Source organism: Neoarius graeffei, chromosome 4, assembly GCF_027579695.1.
Source record: "Neoarius graeffei isolate fNeoGra1 chromosome 4, fNeoGra1.pri, whole genome shotgun sequence".
In the NCBI taxonomy this organism is placed as follows: domain Eukaryota; kingdom Metazoa; phylum Chordata; class Actinopteri; order Siluriformes; family Ariidae; genus Neoarius; species Neoarius graeffei.
The window spans coordinates 12,187,521-12,199,737 of NC_083572.1; the positions used below are offsets into that span (position 1 = coordinate 12,187,521).

The window sequence follows — 12,217 nt, forward strand, 5'->3', positions numbered from 1 at the left end:
ACAAGGCGGAGGTTTTATTTAACAAGTATATTTAATATTGTTGGCCACTGTAACATTACACACAGTACTTTGAACAGTAACACTGTGTTTAAATATAGGAAAATAAAACACTGTCTTTAAATAATGAATCAAATAAAATTAATTGCACATAAAAGTGAAATAAAACATTGTACTAAAATAAATATTAAAAGACAGTTCTTAAAGATTAAATGAAAATGTACTTAAAAGTTAAATTACTGTACTGTACTTAAATGTTAAGTAAAAAACAGTACTGTCCCCGCATACAACACACTGCGGCCTGGGCAGCTCCTCTGTCCCGCTCCAAATGAAGCCCAGTTTTATGTATTTTTCGTCATACTTCCTCCTCACTGGTTTCTGCCGTTTGCTAGCAGTTCTGGGGCTGGTTTTGCCACTGTCGTTAGCATCTGCGCTCGGCTCACACACGTCCTCTTCAGTTCTCCCTCTCTCCTGATCCACGCTCCCATTCACGGATTTAAGCCACGACAGTAATTTTGTCGTACCCGTCATAATTAGCAAAGCCACCTCCACCTTTTCCCATCATAGCCTAGTCTACCAATGGCGGATAACCGTCCGTCAGCGGAACCGTCGGGAATGCGTACGTACGCTACGTATGGCTACCCAGAAGCACTTGCAAACTTTTTAAAATTATTAACTTCATTTGTATCTCCTTTCATTTTCTTGTCATCGGTTGATAAGATATTTTCATCCATTCGGATATTATGGATAGTATTTCACGTTTTATTTTTTTAATTTTATTTATATTTAATTAAGTGATTCTTTGGCGTACCACTAGAATGGAGCCCGCGTACCACGAGTGGTATGCATACCACAGTTTGAGAATCACTGCATTAAAGGCTTATCCATTCCATATCCTCCGTGGTTTTTAAAGGCAAAAGTATGGAGGTTTAAAATTCAGCAAACAGTTAATCAGAACATTTCATATCAATAGTTCAAAATTTGTTCAAAATTAGGAGGAACATGAATGAACTGAAATGAACAAAACAAATTTTAGATTTAACAGATGGGTCAGTCCGTGAAATGATGTTACTTTTCATTGGTCCGGGTTTACATAATCATTTCATCTTTAATTTCCATGATTTAAAGAAATATTTAGCAGATTATCCATAAATATTGTTTGAAGAAATAAAATAAATTTAAAAAAATGAAGTTTTCTTTCGAAATAAAGAAATGTGAAACATTTTCTTCCCCTGTGACTGGACACGGATGACACGTTTTTTGTGACATGGAATATTTGCTGACTTTGAGCTTAAATAAACCTTCATTACTTTCTGAGAATTTCAATAAAATTAGTTTCATGGTACTTGCAATTTAGTTTTACACTCGCATAATAAAGTTAAGAAGGTTCTATAAACTATTTAGCTTCGAATTCATCCACTAAAAATAGGTTGTGAACATAACATTGCGGTGTCCTACCATGTTACGTTAGAAACCAGGCTTATAAAAAATGATAAAACGAGTTGAAATCATGATTGATGTTTTTAATATAAAGAAGAATATACTATAAAACGATGTAGGTAGAAAGAAATTTAAACAAACGGCAATAAAAGAAATTATCGATGTTTTTTCTCACATCCTAACTTAGCGTCCACTCACTTCCTGGTTCGTTCACAACCTGCGAGACCTATTTACTCAGGCCCTGTCCACACGGCAACGGATTCAGGTGACTCTGATACAATTGCTTATCGTTTAGGCCTGGCGTCCACACGGCACCGGCGTTTTGGGTGCCCAAAACGCAATCTTTTTGAGAACGGGTTCCAGAGTGGAAAGATCTGGCAACGTTGCCGTTGTGAAGTCGTCTGGATGAGTAGAACGGATTTGTTTATGATGACGTCACAACCACATGACTGTGAGTGCTTCACGCCGGGTAGAAGTGTAACGAATATCACCAGGAAAAAGCCTTACAGAGCATTAGTGAGAGTGAAACATGAGCTTGGATATTATTATTATTATTATGTTCAGTGTTAGTTCACAGTAGTAATGCAAGAAGCAGAATAGTGACAGTAATAGTGAAGCAAAAACATGCAATTGTACAAACACTGCAGCTCTACAGCAAAATATTCATTTATGAAATGGTCTGATTCTTAACACCAGTAGTGCCAATGATCTCATTGCGATGCGAGTTGTCAACAAATCCTATAACTTGGTTCATGAAACGCGCTTACAAAATATTTTCACTGTGAATATTTATTGTGTAATTGTGCAAAGTGAGAGAGAGAGAAATCCTGCCAGCAAAAATAGGGGAAAAAAAAGGAGCGATCTCACCTCTTCAGATGTGGGTTTAAGTCCTACAATACATTCCTCAAAAAGGGCGTAGAAGAAATTAATCCATCAACGTGTAGCATTCAATTTATTCCAGACCATTAAAGACGCCGCCTTCCGCGTAGAATCATACGTCATCCTCATCGCCATATTGGATAGGTCAAAGCGAAGAATAAAGATTCATGTGCTGCGTTTAACTGTACCAACAGGTTTACCGTCCAAACGAGATCACATGGGATTACCTTTCACAGGTGAGAAACAACAAATTAATCCATCAACGTATATCATTCAATTTATTCCGGACCATTAAAGACGCCGCCTTCCGCGTAGAATCATACGTCATCCTCGTCGCCATATTGGATAGGTCAAAGCGGAGAATAAAGATTCATGTGCTGCGTTTAACTGTACCAACAGGTTTACCGTCCAAACGAGATCACATGGGATTACCTTTCACAGGTGAGAAACAACAAATTAATCCATCAACGTATATCATTCAATTTATTCCGGACCATTAAAGACGCCGCCTTCCGCGTAGAATCATACGTCATCCTCGCCACCATATTGGATAGGTCAAAGCGGAGAATAAAGATTAGCTGCGTTTAACTGTACCAACAGGTTTGCCGTCCAAACGAGATCACATGGGATTACCTTTCACAGGTGAGACTGGAAAAATACTTTCCATTGTATTTGGTCATTATAATGTAATTTTACGAACAGATTTTCCTGACTTTGTGGCTAATATGAAGTCTCGCGTATAATAGTTTATGCGCATGCGTCCTTACTTCTTCTATTGTTCTGGTGTCTGCGAAGGGACCGTCTTACAGCGCCCCTAGAGGTGTGGCATGTGTATTGCATCGTTTTCAGCAAGCGTTGCGTTGCCATATGGACCTGATATTTTACTGATTGTTGCCCATTTGGACGCGATATATTTTTAAATAACATCTCGTTGCCGTTGTCGTGTGGATGTAGCCTCAATCTAGGTCAGCTGAACTGACTTCTCGCGGGATCTCACACACCACAACATGTGCTCTAGAGAAGTGCAGATATAAGTGTGACTAAGTAAAGTAATGAATTCAATTATCTCATTTACCCCATATAGGATGAAACTGTTTCCTGTTAATGACTGTTGTTATTGTTCAAATCTTAAAGAGATTTTATGAAGTTTGTGAAATACTGGTATTTCGTACTTTCAGTGTTTATGATGTTGAACTAATATTTCTAATGAATTCTTATTCAGTGTTAATGTTTAAAGTAAGCAAATAAAAGCAAAAAATTGATTTTATCAATATTTTTCCTTTATTTTTAAAAGCTTGTTCGTGTCCTTGTTACATTAGCAACCGGGTAAATATTTATGGATTTTATCATACATTGTAGAGCAGGAGTTATCTTAACAACTATGTTATATTTTCTTATATGGTCAATGCTTCATGGAAATAAAAGTTGTTTTCAGTTGTAAATTGTTTTAAGTGACTCCGTCTATGTCACATTTTGGTAACCCCATTTCATGGACTGACCCAGATTACACTTACTTGTTTTCTGTTCAAAACTGACTCTTTTTTCTTAATGGGAGGAGTGGTGCTGATGCATACTAAGCAGGCTTTCGTCTAAACGGGGGAACAGGGGCGCTGCGCCCTCTTACTCTCGGCGTGCGCCCCCTTACCGACTCCGTGAAAACATCCCAGCAACACTACGTGACAATGTGTCTGATCATCAAATACGTTATAATTGCTCCAAAAATATTCCAATCATAGTAGATACACCGCCAGACGGTGCAAAAACAATCCGAATTGGCGTTTTCCAGACTGAGGCGCCATGTTGTTTAGTTGTTTACTTGTCGCGGCTGCTCTCGCGAGATTTGACATGGGTTACATACAAGGTCAGCTGACTTGTATTCTGAATGACCTTTCACCCACCGGCGCGGGAGCTTTTGACAGAAGTAGTTCGCGAGTTGTTTTTGTTGACACTTGGGCATTTAAAGATGTCATCCCGCGGCACGAAGTGGAAGAAAACCAAAGACTGTCCGGGGCAGAAGAAGATTACTTCTTTCTTTTTCAATGTTGACAGACAATTTGCTACAATTTCCCTCTCAGATAGCCTCAGAATGTCCCATTGAAGCATTTTTCAAAGGCTTTGCACAGCGGGGGGGGGGACACAACCGGCACCCCCCCCCCCCCCCCCCCCCCCCCCCCCTTCGCTCCCTCGCCATGGTGAGCGCCCTCATACTAAATTTTTCTAGAAAAAACCCTGCTAAGCATCAATGATTTAATATCTGGTTCCAAGCTGGACAGCTTTAATCCAAGATTGGGATTGGATCTTCAGAATCCCCAGTCCAGAAAAATCCCAACTTTAGATATTCATTGTGGTATTTTCTTTTCACCTTTTCCGTTGGTTTAGTCTGCCGAGCTTGTTTTTCTTGTTCTTCCTGTGTTGGGGACTCAGTGCTAACTGAATCTTCTTTTCTTTGCATTTTCTCCTTATTGATGCTTGTGTCGGTAGTGTCAGGTTTTTTCCTCTTAACTGAACCCGTCAGCCACTTCTCCATCCTTGTTGTTTCACTTTCAGTAAATTAAAAAAAATCGCCACGAACACGAGCTAGTTAGGATTAGCCTATTATATGTTCCGAAATTTCGTTTGCTTGTTTTCAGGTCTGCCTGCCTGTTTGCCTGTGAGGCAGAGATTTGTGAGGTGACTGTCGCCTAGAGACGAGAGGCGGAATAAGAGCACGTGCACACTAGAAGTTTTATGTGGTGCAAATTCAGATGCAGAACGCTTTTTAAATAATAATAATGATGAAATTACAGGCCCGTTTGATTGCCGTTAAACAGGGATCCCAGACGTCCGCTATTTAGCGGAATTCTGCTATTTTTCTAGCCAAAGTGGTGGTGTTTTGTTTTTTTTAAATCTCTTGTATATCCGTTAAAAATGTTTGTTTAAGTAAAATGACCAGCAGAATAGGTTCTGATTTGGTTTGCGTGTTTAGCGATGTTTTTGTCAGCTTCGTTTGTTCTCGTTGACATTCGGGAACACTCGGAAGTTAAATTGATGCGAGACTGTACGCGATAGAACGAGAAAACAATATGGCTGCGCCCATTTGCTAGAAAATGTGTTTTAACTCCGTTCGTGCTTTTGTTTCTAATGCGTTGAACTTAATTCAATATGTCGTGGAAAAAAGATCTCGTCCATAAAAGAGATAGCGGAACAGTGTCCGGGTTAGAAGAAGTATATTCTTCAAAGCTACATTTTCATCTAATTTTTATAAATAATTTTTTTTTTGCCACTTATGTCATTGATTACAAAATATGGCATCAAAGAGATACACATTATTGTTAAATTCTGTTGCTTTTCTCTGTTAAATCTATGTAAAAAATGTGTTCTATAGCATCTTTAAATGTTAAAATCTCAACAGCTTCAGGGGGCTTGCAGCACCCTTGACCCCTGCTGATAGTTTCTTACATTCCTCTATTTTTTTCAATTACTGCTGGGATCCCTGGTTAAAAACAAGATTGGATAAATTTAACTTTCTAATAATGTTACAAAGCATACGCTAGCTTATCTTGAAAACGCTGACTACGTTTGTAGATCACCTCGCGGACCACTTGGACCACACTTTGCGAAACACTGTGATAGACCAACACAGAGTAGCACATAATTGCGAAGTGAAACGAAAATGATAAATGATCTTCAAAATTTTAAACAAATAAAAATCTGAAAAATGTGGTGCGCATTAGTATTCAGCCCCCTGTACTCTGATACCTCTAAATACAATCCAGTGCAATCAATTGCCTTCAGAGGTCATCTAATTAGTTAATAGAGTCCTACTGTGTGTAATTTACTCTCAGCATAAATACACTTGTTCTGTGAAGGCCTCAGTGGTTTGTTAGAGAACACTGAAGAACAAACAGCATCATGAAGACCAAAGAACTCACCAGACAGGTCAGGGATAAAGTTCTGGAGAAGTTTAAAGCAGGGTTAGGTTATAAAAAAATATCCAACATCTCAAGAAGCACTGTTCAATCCATCATTCAAAAATGGAAAAAGTATGGCACAACTGCAAACCTACCAAGACATGGCCGTCCACCTAAACCGACAGAGCGAGCAAGGAGAGCACTGGTCAGAGAAGCAGCCAAGAGGCCCATGATCACTCTGGAGGAGCTGCAGAAATCCACAGCTCAGGTGGGAGAATCTGTGCACAGGACAACTATAAGTCGTACACTCCACAAATCTGGCCTTTTTGGAAGAGTGGCAAGAAGAAAGCCATTGTTGAAAGACAGGCATAAGAAGCCATGTAGGGGACACAGCAAACATGTGGAAGAAGGTGCTTTGGTCAGATGAGACCAAAGTTGAACTTTTTGGCCTAAGCGCTATGTGTGGCAGAAAACTAACACTGCTCATCACCCTGCACACACCATCCCCACTGTGAAACATGGTGGTGGCAGCATCATGCTATGGGGATGCACTTCTTCAACAGGGACAGGAAAGCTGGATGGAGCTAAATACAGGGCAATCCTGGAAGAAAACCTGTTGGAGGCTGCAAAAGACTTGAGACTGGGAAGGAGATTCACCTTCCAGCAAGACAATAACCCTAAACATACAGCCAGAGCTACAATGGAATGGTTTAGATCAAAGAATATTCATGTGTTAGAATGGCCCAGTCAAAGTCCAGACCTAAATCCCATTGAGCATCTGTGGCAAGACTTGACAATTGCTGTTCACAGACGCTCTCCATCCAATCTGGCTGAGCTTGAGCTATTTTGCAAAGAAGAATGGGCAAAAATGTCAGTGTCTAGATGTGCAAAGCTGGTAGAGACATACCACAAAAGACTTGCAGCTGTAATTACAGCAAAAGGTGGCTCTACAAAGTATTGACGCAGGGGGGCTGAATACTAATGCACACCACATTTTTCAGATTTTTATTTGTTTAAAATTTTGAAGACCATTTATCGTTTTCGTTTCACTTCACAATTATGTGCTACTCTGTGTTGGTCTATCACATAAAATCTCAATAAAAAACTCTTAAGTTTGTGGTTGTAAGGTGGAAAAATGTGAACAAGTTCAAGGGGTATGAATACTTTTGCAAGGCATTGTAGGTCAGAAAAAGAATTTTCCCTGACACCCAATTATTTTTGTTGAGTGGACCGAAAGCTCCTGAATTCGAATCACAGACTTCTAATTTTATTATTTTTTTAAAATAGAACAATTAATGAATTTAGAGCCACGTGGCCCTAAATTCTCCGCTATTTTTTCCTGCTTCACCATGACTCAATTCAAGATACTACGTCATGCATGACGTGGTGGGCTTTCCCCGTTCGTGCAAGGCATTGTGGGATACAAATTTGAAACAGGAGAGAAAAATGGAGGACGCAAATGAAACGTGAAAGACCGACTACAGTAACGGAAAGAAAGCGAGAAGAAAAGATATGTTATATACGAAGGAGTGGAAACGCAGGACCGAACTAATAAATATCGGCGGTCAGTGAGCACCTCGGCGTGATCAGCTGTTCGTTTAGTGACAGAATGATGGAACGGTTAAAGGTAAACCTGCGCATGCGCGCGCACACACACACACGGACTTCGTCTGTCTGCTTGGCCACTTTTCCACCAAATCAGTTCCAGGGCTGGTTCGGGGCCGGTGCTGGTTCACAACTCGTTCAACTTGCGAACCAGCTGAAAACCAGTTTGCTTTTCCATAGCTCGCGGTGCTAAGGGGAGCCACGTCATTACGTCACTGTATACGTCAGTTACGTCACTGCGTTTGCATAAACCTTGGCGCGAACATCGAAGCAACAACACGGAGAAGAAGAAGAAGAAGAAGAAGCAGCAACAACAACAATAATAATGGATGACTGCTGCTTTACTGCATCCATGATATCTCGTCGCTTATTTAAAAATGGCGCCCTCTCGCGGTCTTGCTATTGTTTTTGGTCTTAACAACTCTGCCCCCCCACTGACATAAGCAGTTCTTTCCTCTGGCCCAGCAAAGAGCTGGTGCTACCCTGGAACTGGTTTTTCTGGCCCAGAGCCAGTTCTTTGTCAGTGGAAACAGAAAACCCGGTTCCAAACTAAGCACTGGCCCCGAACCAGCCCTGGAACTGCTTTGGTGGAAAAGGGCTACTTGACTGTGCAAAGCGAGTGAGTTCATGCACGTTATTTGCTCCGGAATCCACCCAAATTAAATAACTTCCCAGCCACAGAATGGCCTGTTTTTTATGGAATCAATTTTGTGCCAAAATGTTCATACAATACTTTTGAAATATCAAACCAAAACGATAAATCAAAATTCAGAAAAAAAAAATTTAAAAAAGTAAAATTTTAGACTGGCAAACAAATTATTCGTGTAATCGTGCAAAATATCAGTCTGTTACTCTTCAGAAACCTTTTATTTTTGTTCCACGTCTTTCTCAGTTTTGTTTGACGTAATTTATTTTGGTTGCGATTCCAGCTTTCTCGTTTGCGCTCCCTGACTTTTTGCTTGCAGTTTTGGCACAAACTTCACGTGTGGGCGGGCTGTCCAGGAACGCATTCCCATTGGCTAACTTGTGTTTGACTGACAGCTACGCTCAGCCATTCCCTACTCGGATTCTGGCGTACTGTTGGACGAGTGACCGATCCATTGACGGTAAACAAGGATGGAGTGGACTTCAGTGGCGACTATGATATTGAATTAATTAACCGATTCAAAAGTGGATCGGTCACTCGTCAAACAGTCCGTCAGAATCCGAGTAGGGAATGGCTGAGCGTAGCTGTCAGTCAAACACAAGTTAGCCAATGGGAATGCATTCCTGGACAGCCCGCCCACACGTGAAGTTTGTGCCAAAACTGCAAGCAGAAAGTCAGGGAGCGCAAACGAGAAAGCTGGAATCGCAACCAAAACTAGACCGGACAATTCCCCGGGGGAAATTGTGAGAGGATGCAGTGCGCAAAGCAATTCGGTCACGCATGTTTGCTGGCCGTGAATGTGTGACCTGCTATGAAGCTACAATGCCATGATTTATGTGTGTGCTTGAGACAGCAGCCCCCCCCCTGCTCCCTCACTGGCCCCAGTCGGCATGGCGACGGGCCTGAGCAGGAGCGTTAAGACACACAAGATTTTGTCAGGTGTTTGCTGTTTTTTGCTCAGGAGCAGGCCTCAAACAACGACAAATAACTCGACAACGAAAGCAGCTATTCACAAAATTCTTTCACAGTGAGTGCTAGAAGGGTCTCCTGAATACACTGATGTAATTTTTTGTCTGTAGTTTTAAAAATGAGGACACTAGAGCGAGTTACAAATGAGTGACTTTTCTGTCACGTTTATAATGGGTGTCAATGAGGCCTCTCGGCTGCACTCTCCTCAGTTTGAGGCTTCTCATTCAAAAACTGTAAATCCTATCGTTTAGGTAGACACATTGTGTGAATCAGGACAAGTTTTACTACTACTTTTGAGAAATTTATGTCTGTAGAGTGAAATTTGTGGCTGAAACCACAGTTTAAGCGAGAAAGTTTGAGTTATTTTTTCAAGCTCTCTACACTCTAAGTAAACGAGCTCCACTGGTGTGTAACGCAATAGACACCCATTCAAAAGCCGGATTTTCTCCCGGAACCCACATGGCGTTTGAGCCGGGACTGATCCGAAAGTGTAGAACCTAGCAGAAAAATTGAATGCCAGATCCACAGAGGAGAAGTTTTCCTACGTTTTAGAGTTTGAATCACGTCTCTAGGTGAAAGCATGCCAGAGCAGCGGATGTTTGAAAAAGTGCTTTTTTTTTCAATTAATTCCATAGAAATGAATGGGTTTTTTTTGGGCGATTTGTTCACAACTACGTCGCGAAAAAATCGTATTCTGTAGAGAAAAGTAATAGCATAGCGAGTCCGATCGAGCCGCACGTTTTGATATATTGTTTGTCTGTGTGCGACGTACGGTTATTGAGTTATTCGAAATCGAAATTTGTGTAGGAATAAGAAGAAGAAACACGTAGAACAATAGTTGCAGTGCTTTGCACTGCATCCTAATAAATTACGTCAAACAAAACTGAGAAAGACGCGGAACAAAAATAAAAGGTTTCTGAAGAGTAATAGACTGATATTTTGCACGATTACACGAGTAATTTGTTTGCCAGTCTAAAAAAATTGACTTTTTAAAAAAAATTTTTTTTTTTTTGAATTTTGATTTATCGTTTTTGTTTGATATTTCAAAAGTATTATATGAACATTTTGGCACAAAATTGATTCCATAGTTTTTTGAGATAAACATATATCACAATGTTTATCTAAAAAAAAAAACTACTATGGAATCAATTTTGTGCCAAAATGTTCATATAATACATATACATGTGTATCATGTTCATGTAAATGTTCATATAATACATATATAACACATCTTTTTCGGATGCCTCCTGGACGCCTCCCTGGGGAGGTGTTCCAGGCATGTCCCCCCAGGGAAGACCCAGGACACGCTGGAGGGACTATGTCTCTCGGCTGGCCTGGGAACGCCTCGGTGTTCTTCCCGAGGAGCTGGCCGAGGTGTCTGGAGAAAGGGAAGTTTGGGCTTCCATGCTTAGACTGCTGCCTCCGCGACCTGGTCCCGGATAAGCGGAAGAAGACGAGATGAGACGAGACGAGACGATATATCACAATGACCAAATTTCAGAGGGAACCAAATTTGACCGATTTTTATCAGATCGAAAGGCCGTCTAGCTTTAAAGAGAATAAAAAAGGCATTTAAACTTGACAGCGTAATCCACATATATAAATTTGCAGTAACTCCTTGCTCGTTCGGATTTGAGAAGTTTTGCCGAATGAAATTTATTTGCACGAATGCTGCATTTCTTTCACAGATGCTCCTGACTGATTTATGAATACATTCGTTCATATCCAGCTTGAAAAATGAGTCTCGGCGTTTGATGCAGTGTGCACCTGGTCATTGTCTTTCCATATCTCTGTCTGTGCATACACCAGACTGTCTCTTCTTATTTTTCTTCTCTGTCTGTCTCTTCCGATGATCTCCTATCCGCCTTGTCTGTTTGACTGCCATCCAGTTGGACTATTACAGCATTACCTTTCTTCTACATGACCTTAACATGCTCAGCCAAATCTCCATTTCCTGCCTTCTGGAAACCACATCCATTCAAACAAAGTCGCTGTTTTGAATTCAGACCTCTCTTGCACAGACTTGTGCACTTCAGCAGGTTTCCCAGAAGTTCATACGAGCCGACGAATGGAGTACTGACTGAAGCGTCGGTTTGTTTAATGTGGGAGATTCCATAACCTGATGGTTAAATCACGGTTTGTGTATTTAACGTGTCCACTCTTAGTGCGGCCAAGAGCAAGCCGATCATCGCAGAGCCCGAGATTCACGGCGGCCAGTCACTGGATGGAGTCGCAGGCTTCCTGTTACTGATGTCAGAGGGGCTCATTAAGGCCCTCGAGGCAGCCCATGGACCTGAGCAGGCCAATCAGGTGTGTTCTAAGCACTTCCGAAATCCTCTTGCAGATCTTAATCACGTAAAGAAGACGCCATTTGTGTATCCTTTCAGGCGTCCACTGCTTTTCGAATCACAGTTCTAAATTAGTGCTTCACGCTACATAACTATACTGAAATGTAACCATGACAACAAGCATGAAAAAGGTTCTATACTGACACTGGGCCATTAAGCTGCAGTGCATGGAAAAGTTTTAATCAAATAAGAACAGCAAGCAAACCAACGCCCTTCATAACATGACAGTAATATAATGGTAGTCTTTTGATACGCTGCCAATCAAACGCAGTCTCTCATGCTTTATTTTAATTTCGTCACTATTGCCGCCAATGGAAATGCATGCACTAGCGTTCAAAAGTTTGGGGTCACTTTGAAATGTCCTTATTTTTGAAAGAAAAGCACTGTTCTTTTCAATGAAGATCACTTTAAACTAATCAGAAATGCACTCTATACATTGCTAA

The 12,217-nt window shown here is 40.8% G+C and overlaps 1 protein-coding gene across 2 annotated transcripts in view; it reads left to right on the forward strand.

Moving 5' to 3' along the window:
- The window catches only part of tab1 (TGF-beta activated kinase 1/MAP3K7 binding protein 1), an 82,606-nt gene that overhangs the window by 42,834 nt on the left and 27,555 nt on the right, over nucleotides 1–12,217 (forward strand). For both annotated transcript variants that reach the window (XM_060918830.1, XM_060918831.1), the window contains exon 8: nucleotides 11,592–11,736. In XM_060918830.1, the coding sequence (XP_060774813.1) occupies nucleotides 11,592–11,736 (145 nt within the window). The remainder of the gene's footprint in view (nucleotides 1–11,591; nucleotides 11,737–12,217) is intronic.